The following is a 16,756-nucleotide window of genomic DNA, read 5'->3' on the forward strand; positions in this document are numbered from 1 at the left end:
ACCCCCTCTTAAACGGTGATACAATGGGAAACAAATACAGTTTTGTTTTTACCTCCTCTTTGCTCGATCAGCTGCTGGCTTGCTGCTGCTGCCGTGCCACATCTCGTCTCACAGGACGTGAAAGTGTCTCTCTCCTTCCAAGATTTTTTTGTTGTTTATTCCTGGATGTTTTGCAGGTTATATTGCCACCTTTCTTTATTTTCCTGAGTGATTTCTGGCCTGACACTGACATCTCTTACCTTTTTGTCTTTTGCTTTCTTTTCAGGAGCTCTCGAGATCACAGCAGCACTTCCAAGTCATGCGGGCCGATACACCTGTTCAGCCCGAAATCCTGCAGGAGTGGCCTTCAAGCACATCACTCTCAGTGTTTTGGGTAGGCTGAGTGGCCCCTTAGTCGCCTACCCTAAAATTAAAAAGCGCTATATAATTGGACTTGTGGGCAGCATGGCTGTTGATCTGCCCGAGTCTTTCTCCATGTGACTTCTGCTACATTCTTTTCAGAGCCGCCCACGCTGAGATCAATGGCTGAGTCTATTGAGGCAGTCTTGAACCACGTTGTCATTCTCCCATGTGAAACTATTGGTTTCCCCCGACCAACCATTAGCTGGCAGAAAGATGGCATTCCTATTGGATCAGGTGAGAATGGGGTGCTGAGTTCTATGCTACTCTCTGGCCATCTCCAGTTCAGCTTTGTCTCTTCCCTTTATTTTTTTATTCTTTACTTGTGTCCTGTTTTCATCGTTTCACCTTTTTCAATTATGCTTATTTTTCTGATTTCCATTTCACATTTTGTTTACTTCCTCTATGGGCACCATCTCTCGCCGCTCCTTTTATTCCTTTTTGGCGATGTGGTGTAGCGGGTCCACAGCTCACGTCCAAAAGGCTACTTTTTAAATAATCGCCGCACGGCTTAGTGAGGCGTGGTATGTGTGGCTGAGTGGTTTCCGGGTGAAGCGTGATGCAGATGGTCCTGACTTAAGTGCACAGGTGAGGAGTCATCCGCATCCATAATTGGTGCCGGGAGCTGCTAATTGCCACATCTGATCCACGTCCCCATAATAAGTAGAAGCGAGAGGCGGCTAGGAGAAGAAAAAAAAAGAAAAGAAAAAGAAAGAAATGGAGGTTAAGGAAGAAGCCCGCTGAAAGTGAAGGAGCCGATGTGTGTGAGAGAGAGGAAGAGCGAACAAGCGAGCGCGTGCAGACTCACAGATGTGTGCAGGCAACTGAGAGAGGCGAGCCCAAGTGGGGTGTTTGGCCGGCACCCAAGTGCCGATGGTAGTGGTCGCTCCTGCTGAGCACTTGTTGGGAGAAGGTTGGCTCGCCGCATCGAAGGCACCTGGAGTCGGATTTTTGGAGTAGAATCCCCAGCGTGAGCGTCCTAGCCGCTGGGGAAAGCCAAGTCATGGTCTGGAAGGGGCTGAATGAAGCCAGGGATCGGGAGGCCACCAGACCAGTTGAGTGAAGAAGGTCAGCTGCATGTAGGGTGACTCCCCTGGGGCATAGCCAGGATGGGAGAAGCGAGGGAGTTGCCAGTAAAAGAAGGAATCATGCTTTGTGTTTTTTAAAGAGACTGCTTCCAGCCATTGTTTTAACTTCATTGTTTTTTAAAGGATTTTTTTCTATTGTGTTTTTAACCTCCACGATTTCACCTTGTTTTTATTGGATTGATTATTTAAAGAATTGAGAGACACTGCACTTATTTATTTGAACACTGTTTTGTTTGTTGATTTTAAATAAAAGCACTTGGCACTTTTGCACCATCCCCTTGCTTTGTTGTGCCTCACTGTCTAGCTCATCAGTGACATTACTGACGGTGTAGGGTTCAAGAGCTCCCAGAAGTCAGATGGGAGCATGGAGTGAACCCGCATCATCATAGACGACTTCTTCATTTCTATTATGTCTGCTCTTCTCTCTGTTCTTCCTTCTTCTTCTCCCTTTTACATGCTAATCCCTTGGACGGTTCTCCTAGGTCCCAGATTGGCAGTGCTGCCAAATGGAGCCCTCAGGATCTCTCGTGTTACTTCAGATGATGCTGGCACTTACCTGTGTATAGCCCAGAACGAAGCGGGCAAAACACTGGGTGAGACGCGACTTACTGTGCAAGGTGAGCACTGTGTCCACTAGACATCAATTGTTATTTTTTTTTTCCATTCTGTGCTGATTTCAGTTCTATGGCTACTTGCAGTTTTCCTAACCTCTTATATATTGTCCAAGAACAGAAACGCCGATAAAGAGAGAAGAGAGGTTCAAGAGCGAAATAAGGCATAACATACAATTGTAATGAGTGGAGAGGCACCGGTGTTTCCTGCTAATAACTTAAAAGCAGCACTAGCTGTTTGTTGATATTTTCTGCCCTGCATTGGGTATATAAACTGTTATTTGTAGCTGTCACTAAAACTGAGTTTGACATCTCTGCCTTAGATGAATTTTCAGAACATCCATACTACCCTGTGCAGATAAAGTTGTGGTCCATCTGATTCAGCCCACATCCAGGTGATGGCCAGCTGATTGCTGTGTACCTCTCCAGGGTATAAGGCTTCAGGCAAGATGACAGGTCTACAAAGCTGAGAAACCTCAGAGTTGCTGGTTCAATCTGCCCCTCTGACTCACTGAGTGACCTTGAGCAAGCCATGTCACCTCCTGGTTCTAACTGAGTAAAATGTCCCTTCAACAGTTGTTGGGTGGTGCAGCAGTTAGTGCAGCTGCTTTGCAGATGCCAGCCTGGGTTTGAAATCCAGGAGGGAATTTGTATTTTCTCCCTTTGTCTGCTTTGCCTTTTCCTCCCATATTCCCAAAGACATACATGTTAGGCATTTATATATATCTAGTTCGTCCAGTATGGGTAGGGGTGTGAGTGGTCCCTGCGATGGGAATGGAACCTCATCCAGGAACATTGTCCTGAACCTTGTACTGCAGGGGTAGGCTACAGCCCCCCATGACCCTGAATTCAATTAAGAGGGTTTAAGAATGTCAGCTGTATTGTATATCCGTACTTGTAATGTACATTTGGATGTTGTAAAGAACACAAAGATGCCATATACATGAATAAAGGTCGATCTTTGACCTTTGGATACTCAAAGCTCTTGTAAGCTTGAGCGACCTTGTCTTTGACGCTGGTGTTCCTTAACCTGCTCAGAAATCCATTAACAGTTTTGTAACTGTGATGAAGCAAGCAGTTCCCTCCTGAATCTTCATCTTCCCCTACATAAGTGTCCTAATCACTAGATAGCACCATCATCTTTAAGAAGGCCCAGTGTTTGGTCTAGCTGATAAATCAGGCCCTACAAACTGCTGTCAAGCTATTGCAAAGTCCAAGTGCCCATTGGTAGCTTTACCTTTTTATGTGTAGCCTAAAACATTTGAATTTGGTTGCTGGTGAATGACATAGTTTAACTTTTTAGAGATTCTAAAATGTCTAGCAATAGCTGCACTCTATTATTAACTTTCTCTGCTGGTTATTGGTTCTTGGTTTGGGTTTATTGGCCTCCACTGACTAGTCCTCGATGAGGGGTAATGTATTGTGTAAAAATTATGTTTTTGCTGTTTTTCTTTCTATTATAATTCTTTCATGTCTTATCTCATGGCCTTCACAGTGCCACCAGTCCTGAGAGCTCCCAACCAGGAAAGAACTGCAGTCCTCAACCAATCAGTCAGCTTGGTCTGTGAGGTCGAAGGTCAGCCTAAAATAGAAATCAGCTGGCTCAAAGAAGGACGTCCAATCCGAGATGGTGGGAGGCTCAAGATGCTGCCCAATGGAACTATTTGGATCCAACAGACACAGAGGGGAGATGCTGGCCGTTATACCTGCTCAGCAGTAAACGCAGCAGGGATGTCCAGCCTTGATATCAGACTTGTCATCCATGGTGAGTGGAAAGCAAAGCTTCACTTACACTCAGATATGTTACTAATATATTTTCCTTATAAAGCAGCTTAATATATTGTGCCTAATGATTTGCTTTGTAAAACATGTTATATTAAAAAACTAGAAACTATTTTGTAAGGCTAAATGTTTGAAATCTCAGATAATTATTACCCATAATTATTAAATTGCTGTAGTTTGCATGTGTTTTGTCTTGATAGAGTAATATATTGCTCTACTTTCCCCTATTGTATTATTAATATGTAGCTTTTGTCAGAATGCCTAATCTCACAGACTTATCATTGTTTATAAGGTATTATAGTATATAACTTATCCCCACCTTCCCTTCTATATCTATAACCTCAGGCAATTAGATGTAGTAAAAAGACAAGCAGGAGTTAAGTTACACATAAAATAATGTATTATTGATAATATTCTTAAATAATAACAAAATGCAAAGTATATTTGAATATTGGCAACCATACAACCTGATTAAATGGTGATATGTAGTTCAGGCGGCACACAGACTTGTAGTTACTTAAATGTCTCTAGTTAAGGCATCATTGGTGCTCAGCTTTCAGCCACATGTCTGTTCAAAATGGCTGCTGAGCTGTGCTCTTCATTGTGTTCTCTTCATCATCACAGGTTAGCAAGAGAGATACTTCTTCATCATATGTTGGTTAGTAACAGAGAGATACTTCTACATCATCACAGGTTAGCAAGAGAGAGATTGTGAGGTTAAACACGTACATTTATAGATTTTTTGTCCAACTCCTACAGCCAATAGGACATCATGATACTTAAAAGCGTCTGACACAAGCCAATTCCAAACAGCCATACCTCAGACCAATGGGGGACTACAACATCTTAACACCTGCCCCCAAACCATATGTTAAAGTACACCTTAGCCCATTTGCGGGGGTAGAAATGACTTTAGCAAAGAAACACTTGGCAAACAGGTTTAAAACACATCCCCCAAATCCGGTCGTAAAATTCAAGCAGACCCATTTCTGGGGGGGGGGTTTGGGGTTAAACACTAAATTACATTGTTTTGCCTAAATTACAAATAAAGACATACAAAATATTTATCAAGTTATATGTAAAATCTCACATCACAACAGCATGTTAGGCTAACTGGCAACTAGAATGGGAGTGTGAGTGTTGTAAATGAGTGTGCCCATGTATAGGGTGGCACACCATCGTGGTTTGATTCCTGCTTTGTGTCAAGTGATTCCATGATAGGCACCAGCTCCCTGAAACTTCACACTGTATAAGTCAGGGGTGGGCAAAGTCGTTCCTGGAGGGCCGCAGTGGCTGCAGGTTTTTGTTCCAACCCAGTTGCTTAATAAGAAGCCCTTATTGCTCAATTAACACTTCTGCTTCATTTTAGATGTCTCGCTCATTAAGATTTTGAGCCCTTATTGCTTATAGTAGTCTTAAACTGCTGTTTTCTTAGTTTTTAATGGCTCCTTATTAGTAATAAGATGCAAAATGACAAAAGAAACCAGTAGTTGTCCATTTAGCTTGTTACCATTTACACCTGTGTGTATTTATCGTGCACTATTTGGTTTACATACTTGGAAGGAAAGTGAAGAGAAAAAAGTAAAAGACTGAGTATTACTCATACATGGTAGACTTCAAATCATTTGGATATCCTTAGAAAGGAAAAAAAAATCTAGGATATGAGAATGGCCTGACATGGCAGAGTTAAAGCACAAACAAGCCATGAATTTGAATTATTGGCAAGGATTGTTTTCTAATTAAGCAACTGGGTTGGAGCAAAAAAACCTGCAGCCACTGCGGCCCTCCAGGACTGACTTTGCCCACCCCTGGTATAAGTGGTATAGAACATGGAGGGTTCAGTGAGCCTGTACTCATTTAAATAATTACAAATTTCTTTCTAATCAATGCTCAGTCATGGCTTGTTGTTGAAATCAGGCATATTGTTTTAAAGGATAAGTGTGTTTTATTTCACAACAAGTAAGCCCGCGATTCGCTAGCAAATCGGAAATCCAAGAATGGCAATCAGTTTCTGTTCTGTCTGGATGAATGACATATCATGGAGGGTGGGTGCGTCTGGGGAAATGTCATTTAATTACATAAGCATATCTGTACTAAAGCGGTTTCGTTTTGTGGAGACGTGATTCTGCCACGGCGCATTACGTTGTGTTATTTGGGTGCCACCTACTGACTCTGGGAAGCCGCCGCGTTTTGGTCGCTGTGTTTGAATCTGGGGCTGGCACCGCTGCGTTTTGGGACGCCGCTGCGTTTTACTCTGGACTCTGGGGTGGGCGCCAAGGCCACAGTGCGCATGCGCCTCGGTGCGTCCGCCGTGCATATATTAACTGTGGTTTAGTAAGATAGATCATGGTACAGTATATATTCATTTGCCCCAGGAATTCTAAAATGAAGTATATTTAAAAAATTTTTAATAAAACTAAGCCTGTTCCTGCATTTTATAATGGAACTTATGGATTCCGAGGTCCTATTACGAACAAAAAACTTAACATTTACAGAATACTTTTTTTTTTCAAGCTAAAAATGTTATTAAGTGTTGATTCATGTGTAATAATCACACACATACTTCAAAAAAGTGTATCCATGACGTCTTCAGAAGGTAAAAAAACAAAAAGCAGACCTATGTTTTGAGATTCAGCCATTTTAAAAGGAGACTGTAGATTCACCTTCGAAAGTCACAACCACTGAGTGCTGTTATTGGTGTTATGGAATATTGATGCTCAGATGTGAATTGCTGTCTCTGTTCTGTAGAAAACTAGACAGTAATAACTGAAAAAAATAAGCTTACTGTCCCTTATTCTTTTTCACTATATGGAAGCTTATATCTTTATTTTGCAAAAATCCTGCCTACTGCCTCTGGAATTATAATACATGCGTGTGCTTTAGTGAGTAAGAAATCAAGTGACAAGAATTACAGAACTAAACAAATGTTATAGGCATCCATTCATCAATTCATTCATCTTCCTAAACTGCTTATTCAAGGCAGGTTCGCAGAGCAGTTGGAGCTTATGCCAGAGATTATTGGGCACATGACGGGAACACTGCCTAAGCATGATGCCAAACACACACACACACACAACTAAGGCCAATTTACAATGCCAATCCCCCTAAGTTTAATCAGTTTGATGTTTAATAAGTTCAGTTACAGTTTTTTTAATATATGCACAGTGGTGGCGCAGAGCTGTTGTTCCTGCCTCACAGCGCCAGGCTCTACATGGAGAATGTATGTCCTCCTTTTGCCTTTACAGATGGATTGGTGTCAGTGTCAGTGAATGTATTCACTCAAAAATATTGTGCTCAGTTCTTTTATGAACATATCCTCAGAAAGAATAACTCATGCATTACAAAATTTGATCATTGATTTGTGGCGCTTCAGTCTGCTCTATTTCACGCTCTGCCTTTTTCATTTTCTGATTTTTTTTTTGGCTGTACACAAAACATACCATGGAAAAGTTTGCTTGTTTTTTTAAATCTAAGGCTTTTATTAAAAAATAAAATGTAGGGTAATCAGTTCAGATTTATTGTTATTTGTACAAAGTACAGAAAAACTCGTATGTGCTCTTTTCACTACTGTGCCACTTGAGGTGCATCTTGCTCTGCAGGCTTTGTAAAATAACAACACAGACTATGATGGGCTGGGTGAGGAGGTTATCGGCATTGAGCTGTCATAACTCCGCCCATAAAGGCCATTGCAAGCAGAGCAATAAGCATGAAAAGGTATCCTTACCTCGAGAAAAGAGGACCAAGAATCAGTAAGAAAAAGAATGATTTCCAGTTTCTTTTTGTTATCACAGGAATGCCTCAGAAGGGGTGTTTTCTTAAATCGTAACCTTTGCTGCTTCAAAATGGAAGTGTTCCTTAAGTTTTAAGCCTTTTTTATTCATCTATGGAGCTGTATACCCTTAAGCCCCATTGTAAGCTGCAAAACCAGACAAGGTATTTTTTAAATTCATTACAAAACGCTTCACTTTAGGGAACCATTTTATGTGGCTAATTAATATATACCAAGAGTGTGAAGAAATCACTTTGACTTAAAAAAAATGACCAAATTCTTCTTTTACAGGATTTCTATAGGAAATAGCAATGTTTACGGTTATCATCATTTTAGTGCTATTTTAGTACAGTAATAAGAGATTATTATGCCATTTATCAAATACATTGCCTAGCAATGCCAGCACCCCTCACATATACAGTCATATGAAAAAGTTTGGGAACCCCTCTGAGCCTGCATAATAATTTACTCGACTTTCAACAAAAAAGATAACAGTGGTATGTCTTTCATTTCCTAAGAACATCTGAGTACTGGGGTGTTTTCCGAACAAAGATTTTTAATGCAGCAGTATTTAGTTGTATGAAATTAAATCAAATGTGAAAAACTGGCTGTGCAAAAATGTGGGTCCCCTTGTAATTTTGCCGATTTGAATGCATGTCACTGCTCAATACTGATTACTGATGAGACAAAAATTGAGTTATTTGGTCATAACAAAAAGTGCTTTGCATGGCGGAAGAACAACAGCGCATTCCAAAGAAAACACCTGCTACTTACTGTCAAAATTGGTGGAGGTTCCATCATGCTGTGGGGCTGTGTGGCTAGTTCAGGGATTGGGGCCCTTGTTGAAGTTGAGGGTCGGATGAATTCAACCCAATAGCAACAAATTCTTCAGGATAATGTTCAAGCATCAGTCACAAAGTTGAAGTTACTCAGGGTTGGATATTCCAACAAGACAATGACCCAAAAAGAGTTTGAAATCTACAAAGATGTTCATGCAGAGGGAGAAGTAGAATGTTCTGGAATGGCCGTCACAGTCCCCTGACTTGAATATCATCGAAAATCTATGGGATGATTTGAAGCAGGCTGTCCATGCTCAGCAGCCATCAAATTGAACTGAACTGGAGAGATTTTGTATGGAAGAATGGTCAACAATACCGCCATCCAGAATCCAGACACTCATCAAAGGCTATAGGAGGACAGCGTCTAGAGGCTGTTAGATTTGAAAAGGAGGCTCAACTAAGTATTGATGTCATATCTCTGTTTGGGTGCCCAAATTTATGCACCTGTCTAATTTTGTTGTGATGCATGTTGCATATTTTCTGTTAATCCAATAAACTTAATGTCACTGCTGAAATACTGATGTTTCCATAAGGCATGTCATATATTAAAAGGAAGTTGCTATTTTGAAAGCTCAGCCAATGATAAACAAAAATCCAAAGAATTAAGAGGGGTTCCCAAACTTTTTCATATGACTGTATGTACTGTATACAAATATAAACTCATGAAATCAGCCCTAAAACCATCACACACATTTTTTAAAGTTCTAGAAATAAAAATACTAAAACATATGCTACATTCGGTGATACCCTCTCAAGTCAGTAAGCATGGCATCCCAGCTCAGGCGGCGCCTGTGTGAGTTTGCTTCTTCTCTCCATATCCATGGGGATTTTCCTTTATGTGCTCCTATATTCCTCTCACATCCTAAACACTTGCATGTGTTAGGTAATCGGATTGGCCTATTAAGATGCTGTGTGCATGTGTGTGTGTGTTCCCTACAATGGACAGGTGTCTCATCCAGGGTTGGTTTCTGCCTAGCACTTAATGATGCTAGGATAGATTCTGGTCCCTTTGTACCATTGAATTGGATTAAGAAGACTGGAGAATGTTACATTAGGTTGTAAATGTGAATATGAGTGGTGTTCCTGATCAAAGCACCTTGATGTAGATAGATAGATAGATAGATACTTTATTAATCCCAAGGGGAAATTCACATACTCCAGCAGCAGCATACTGATACAAAAAACAATATTAAATTAAAGAGTAATAAAAATGCAGGTAAAAACAGACAATAACTTTGAATAATGTTAACGTTTACCCCCCTGGGTGGAATTGAAGAGTCGCTTAGTTTGATGTCCCTACATTGATGAATTAAAGGTCAGAAGTCCACATGACTGTCATCATCAAGTTTTTCCATGTGAACCCTGAATACTAGAAGGACTGATTGAGGTCATTTATGTTAAGTAAAATGCCTAGAGGGGGCTGGGTGGTCTCGTGTCCTCGGAACCCCTACAGATTTTATTTTTTTTCTCCAGCAGTCTGGAGTTTTTTTGTTTTTTCTGTCCTCCTTGGCCATCGGACCTTACTTTTACTCTATATTAATTTGTGTTCCCTTATTCTATTGTCTTATTCATTTTCTTATTTATTTTGTCTTTTTTCTCTTTCTTCATTATGTAAAGCACTTCGAGCTACATCATTTGTATGAAAATGTACTATATAAATAAATGTTGTTGTTGTTGTGGTGTGTGTAATTGTACAAGTGTGCCCTAAAATAGACTGGCACCCACCCTGCCCAGGTCCTGCCTTGCTCAAAGTGTTGCTGGGATAAGTCCCTCTTCTACACAACTATGAACTAGATGGTTTGAACATTGACGAACACGTTTTTGTTGTCAATTTAGCTGTCTTTGCTTGCTTAGTCACTTATTTATTTTGAAATTTCCTTTTTTTGGTTCTCATAGTCTGGTTGCTAAGCTTATACCTGTGAAGTACCTGTGATTGTTCACTTAATGTTTTCATTTTCTCCCTCATTCATTTATTGTGATTCTTTTAGTTTACAATTGTTTTTTCACCCTGTGGTCCATTCTACGTTTATTCATGTTTTCATCTTTTATTCCCATGACATATTTTGCCTTTAAGATCATTTAAAATGTGGAATATAAAGAGAAGGTTTACCACTTTAATACATTATGTGACCCAGTGTACCCATATCAGTGTACCCATTTTGCCTTCTTTTGCGTCTTATTCCACCCCTCTTCGTTTCTCAGGTGTCCTCTGATCATTCATAAGCATTTCCATTACTGTCAGTTCTTTCGCTGGTCTTAGTGATTCATTTATACGACTACTCACCCTTTTATTATGTTTTGTTGCAGTTCCTCCTCTTATAGTGACTGACCGAACTGAGCTGTCTGTTATTGAAGGCTATCAAGCCCTCTTACCATGTGCCGCTCAGGGTTTTCCAGAAATGAGGATCTCTTGGGAAAAAGGTGGCTCAGTGGTGCGCGATCTGCCAGGCAAGTTCACAAGGCTACGATCCGGCCAGCTGGTGGTGGAGCATGCTGAGGTGAGATATGATGATGTGGTGCCGCCTTTTACCAGTATAGGCAACATGCAAAAGCACCTACCGTAGTCCTGTGTCTGTCTGTCCGCATGAAGCAACTCGGCTCCCGGTGGCCCAATTTCATTGAAATTTGATTCACTTATTTTTCTAGGAAATTTGCCAGGAAAGTTTAATTTTTGTTGAGATATGTCAAACAGAATACACTGTATGTTTTTAAAATTCGAAAAAAGAACTAGAGGATTTCTGAAATCATCTATTTTAAACCGTATTATCAAAAAATGAGTGAGACTCATCATATTCAATACTAGGCTGGTCTAACCTCCCACTTTAGGATTAACACACACAGATGTGCAGTCACCCACACAAAGATCCTATTCACACAGCTACGCATGAATAATGAATAATGAACTGCCAGTCACTCTGTAGTACTGTACTCCACATAGGATTCCACATAAGTACATATGAGAGATGCATCCAATGTCTATCACTCCTCAGTACTCTACGTAGGGACTCACTGTCTCCGGCACTAACAAACATATGGGTGTCACCAAGGCACATGAGAGCTCAAACCACTTTAGGTTATATGCCACTTAATAAACAACAATGTCTTACTTGTACTGCACTTGTTCTTCCAATTAAGGTGCAGATAGAAAATGTCTGTCCTGGATGGATTTTTGATTCAGCCATTGGCGTGATGCTTGAATTATTCTATTTGATCCACATGAAATGGTCAGTCTCTCTTTCTGATGTGTCTCAGTCTCTGACATCACTTTCTATGTCGTTCCTCTTTTAGTCCTTCAGATGAGCCATATGTACTGTATGTTAAAATTACACGTGAGATTTCAAGACATGTGACATTACACACGTGATTGGCTAGTTGACCTAGTAATCGATGGCTCAGCACAAAACATTCGATCTTGCAGGTGTCTGTACAGTATCTTAAAGTGTCAATTTTTTTTCCCATTAAGTTGTAAACTGACTGAAAGTTTTAGACTAAAGCACAATAAATTTCTTGGATAACAAAACATGCATTACAGTTAAATTACTGGTACGATGCAAAAAGAATGTATAAATGTTTTTGGGTCAAAAATTATTAGTACACCAGTAATGGCACACTGCATGATAACGTGGAGTGAATCCACTTGACTTGAGCATTCCTAGTTTTCCTCCTCTTTCTCTGTACGTTTACCATTCGTTTGCTCAGAGGTTGATGCGCTTGCTGCCTCCTGAGCAGCTCTTCTTTTCTCCACCCTAGCGGCCTGCTTCTTCTCTTCTCCCGTTGGCATCTTTTCGCATTAAAACTGATTAAGTCAGAGTTTGTGTTGCGATTACTTAGTTCGTTTTCTTTCATTTTTCACTTAAGCTGGCATTTAAAACTTCAATCTGCCTCAAGAATGATTTAAGATATGAAGAAGTAGGGGAAATGAAGGCAAAGGTGGTAGGGATGAGAGCGGCGCCCGTACCCATGGCTGCTGCCAAGAGTTGATTCCACAATAAAATAAAATAAAAATAAAAAGAGGAATAACCATGGAGGTTAATCATCACCCCAAAGACGTCACGTAGTATATTTGTACCAAATTTCAGGTCAATAGGTCAAACGGTTTGCGAGCTACAGGTGATTTAAAATCCTGGACAAACAAACAGACTGCCACTGTAGCGTATTATATATAAAGACAAGAGTAAATGCTTTTATTGTAATTATCCTCTGTCCATTTGTTAGTTACATTTCTTTTAAGAGTCCTGTAAATTCCTTTATACAGTGTGTATACATACTTTCATTGACACTCACTTTGGGTGCCCTGTGAGAGCCAAAAATATTAGAAAGAAATCAAAAGTCAAATCTAACAATAACCATTACTGAAGGTATTTGGGAACATTTTTATTAGAATGCAAAAACTCAGATTGCTGCATGCTGTCATCTTAAATAGTTTGACTATGTTGAAATTAGCCCTGGACTCATGCAGCATGTATTTTTTTATGGTACAAATCAAACAAATTAATTAAAGAAAGAATCTTCTGCTAGGAAAAGTCTGGTAAACGTTTTTGAGACAGTAATCGCACAGAATGTTCATTGCGTCTTTTATTAGTCTTCAGCAAATGGCTCAGAGGGAGCATCCATCACAGCAGTCTGTTACAGCCTGGTCAGAATGATCATTGAAACAGAGGTTCATTTTATAAACTATTGAATTTAAATACAGCGTCAGTGAATGCATATATTTTACTTTGTTGGTTTACACCCAAATTACTTCTATAAAATAAACTAGGGGGCTCTGCCCCCTACTTACTTTGCTCACCAACCCCCGGGTTTGGTTAACCAGATATACAATTTAAAGAGATTGTTATTTTCATGGGAATTGTTACATACTCTTTCGGTTGCATCGCTTCTCCATGATCATAAATATACACCTGACCGAATTGTGGTTTCTTTGAAACTAAACTTGTAGCTTTAATTGTTGTGGGACCACAGATTCTCACAGCGTATGGTCCTGAATCGTGTAAATCTATGTTCTGAGCATTGAATGATGTGAACGCGAAAAGATTATTGTAGACGCGGACATTTTGCCTGTAGTGTTTGTGGATTTCACTTTCAACAAACAACAAATCTTTTAATTCTCGCCGATACACCTTTTCATTGGGAGGCAACACTACTATTCCCTGATGGCAAAATGAATTAGACGATCTACAAGTCCTGTGTTAAAGTTTAAAGCCTTACAATACCTACATACTTCTGACATATCACATATGTCCATATATTCAATCTTCTTTTGCTGTTCCGTTATTTCAGCGAGTAATAATTTCGTTTGTTTTTGCTAATGCAATCTTTACTTTCTTTTTTTTTTGATACTTTCAAATTTTACTACTTTCATATTCTTTAACTTGCTCTGCAAGTCGTGCCAACATTTTTGAACCTCTTTATGAAGTCTTTTACTTCTCACCCCGATTGGACCTACGAGGTTTTCAATTCCACTTGGTCCAGGTTGATTATTACTTTCCTTATTTTCAGAATTATTATTGTTCTTTTTTGCATTCTTTTTTTTCTTCTTTTCTCTCCAACACTTTTGGGACTCTTTGCGACATGCTGCTCTTTCTTCTTCGCTTAGTCAATGATGTGTCATCTAGAATGTATAAAATTTTTAAGAGCTAAGAGCACACAAAGTGTATCTGCCAAAAGCATTCCAACAACTCAGAGGTTAGATGTCCGTGATCTTGTTTTAAATTGGTAGTTCTTGCGGGATGTCAAAGTGTCTTTCCGAGAAGGTCACATCTCGACCCAAGATTTTTTTATATAATAGAGAGTGTAGCAGTAGAGGTATCGATCCACCTCTTGAACCCTCAGGTACCACTCCAAACACCAGGTGAAAGTACAAGACTTCTTTATTTTCTTCTTTTACCCTTATACCCTTCTTCTTATTCTTCAAGCACCCTCCACTCCACACTACTCATATACTCAATCACTAATCACAATACTCTCTCCTCCTTTTCCCAGACACTTAGCCACCCTACCTCCCAGCTCAGCTCAGTGTCTGGGCTTTCCCAGAATCCTTTTATACACCCTGACCCGGAGGTTTTCCTGCCCAACAGTCCACAAGTCCTTATTCCTTCCGGGTCAGGGTAAACAGTCCTTATCTACAACCTGGAAGCACGGCATCTCTCCTGCTCACGTGACCAGAACGTACTTCCAGGTTATAGGGCACATATGAGTCCACGGGCTTCCCGACAGCGACTCCTAGTGGTCCCCAAGGTATCCAGCAGGGCTGTGTATAAAAACTACATAGTCCATGAGGCCCTGCTGGAACTTGGGGCACGTCCATGCTGTTGGGAGAGCTCCTCCTGGCAGCCTGGGGGTGAGGGTCGGAATAGGAAGCCGGCAATCCACCACAAGAGACATCTCTTTTATTATATTCTGGTTCTTCTTATACCCTTTGGGTTGAGCCACCACCCTTGAGCTTTCTGTATGTAACAACTGTTTGTTCTTGTTGTTTACAGGACATCTGCTTATTTATTAATCATCTCTCAGTACATTTTGTGCATTAAATCTTCGTCTTTGTTGTTCACTTGACCTTTATCTGGTTTCCTGATGTGCCTGAACTGGTTTCTGACATTTGTTAACCCTTTATGCAATTTCTTTAAGATGAATGCTATATTTTAATATGGAAGGCATATCAAAACATTTTATCCTAAAAGACTATGTGTCTAATTTTACATCCACAATTTGAACTGGGATGTTGGAATTTCAGAATTCCAATTAGAAAGTTTCAACAAGAACCCCCACCCTCCACTTCACAAGTCGAAATTCCTACTCGGAAAGTCAGGAGAGCCTCACCAACCCCAACCTCAAAATGAAGGATGGGTGCACCGTGTATCAACAGTTAGTGAAAGCTGCAGTATTATACTGTTTATTAACACTTCTGTCTGTCTGTCTGTGTCTCACTAAATCAGTCATACACACAGTACTGTTCAGCTTCTATCTGTGGACATGCTGCTTCAGTGTTTGGATGCACAAAATACTGCGTAAGTTCTTTTCAACTTGTTCAGTAGTTGCCTGTATTTCCAAAAGAGAAAGTCCTGGAGGTGACCATATTGGTTTTCTGATTGTTTTACTGGAAGATGGTCAACACGGGTGTTGTCCTTCCCATCTCTGACATCCAACTTTCATGGTAAATGGAACTCAGCATCATCATTAACCAAACTAATGGAGTGCACCCCAAGGGAGCATGCCATAGTATTTTTCCCTACAATACCCTTAACTTTTTCAATGCAGCACCTGACTTTAGATAATTATTTTGTAATTGTCCTTACCTACCATTTTGGACATTGATCTACATTGTTAAAATAGAAGTTTTCTTTGCAATGGTGAGTGTTTAAAAGTTTGGTATGAAAGTGTCTTCAGATCAGATTACATGGTGTAAGAGTTTTGCTTCCCTTGAGTGCAAACACAGCTGTCTAAGTGTGGCTAGCATTTAACTCATCTGCTGATATGTGTAATGCACCCTTACACCATTACACCCACACACAGTTACACCATTCTTGCTGGCTCTGCTCTTCAGTATTTGAAGTGATGCCAGACCTTCACGTGACCTGGGCAGAGTTGCTTGCGCTCAATGAAGATAATGGACACACTGGCCAGTCCACACAGGAAGACAGAACCCTAGTCTGTCATCTTCAGAACCCTGATTTAGATGACCCTATGTTGCTATCTAATGGTGTTTCTTTTATTTTCTTTGTTGCTTCAGGCAGGCGATGCTGGCCTCTACACCTGTGTGGCAGAAAATGTGGCAGGAACAGCGCGACGGGACATTCGTCTCTCAGTTCACGTCCGTCCCACATTCATCGAACTGCCTGGAGATGTCACGCTGAACATGGGTCAACGCCTCACACTGTCATGTCTGGCAGGGGGGACACCATCTCCAACTGTCAGCTGGACAGTCAATAACAAGCCCATTCCAGGTACAACCCAGTACAGAACCTTGAAGCTGAGGTTTTGGTAGTGAATAATGCTTACTCTTAGCCCTAAATGTAGAGGGGTCTGGCAGACAGTATGTCCCCCATGGTGATAAAGCATTGGGCTACAATGCACCAGCTGTCACCTGAAAGGGCTCTAAGATAGATATACAGTATATAAAAGTCATTTGATCATAAAGTGTTTTGACTTACCGTTCAGCATGAAAGGTCCATCCATTTATCCAATATTTGATTTATTTTGGGGTCATAAGCAAAGGTGGACACAACTTGGGAACAAATAGCTAGGCACACTAGCGATAACCTGGGCAAT

General features: G+C 40.5%; 1 protein-coding gene across 1 annotated transcript in view; it reads left to right on the top strand.

Moving 5' to 3' along the window:
* hmcn2 (hemicentin 2) overlaps window positions 1–16,756 on the top strand; it is a 224,697-nt gene that overhangs the window by 163,468 nt on the left and 44,473 nt on the right. Inside the window, 6 exon segments of the mRNA XM_028808536.2 lie at window positions 266–373; window positions 502–636; window positions 1,970–2,104; window positions 3,594–3,863; window positions 10,796–10,986; window positions 16,218–16,431. Coding sequence (XP_028664369.2) covers window positions 266–373; window positions 502–636; window positions 1,970–2,104; window positions 3,594–3,863; window positions 10,796–10,986; window positions 16,218–16,431 — 1,053 coding nt within the window.

This window comes from Erpetoichthys calabaricus, chromosome 9, assembly GCF_900747795.2.
Source record: "Erpetoichthys calabaricus chromosome 9, fErpCal1.3, whole genome shotgun sequence".
Classification (NCBI taxonomy): Eukaryota; Metazoa; Chordata; class Cladistia; order Polypteriformes; family Polypteridae; genus Erpetoichthys; species Erpetoichthys calabaricus.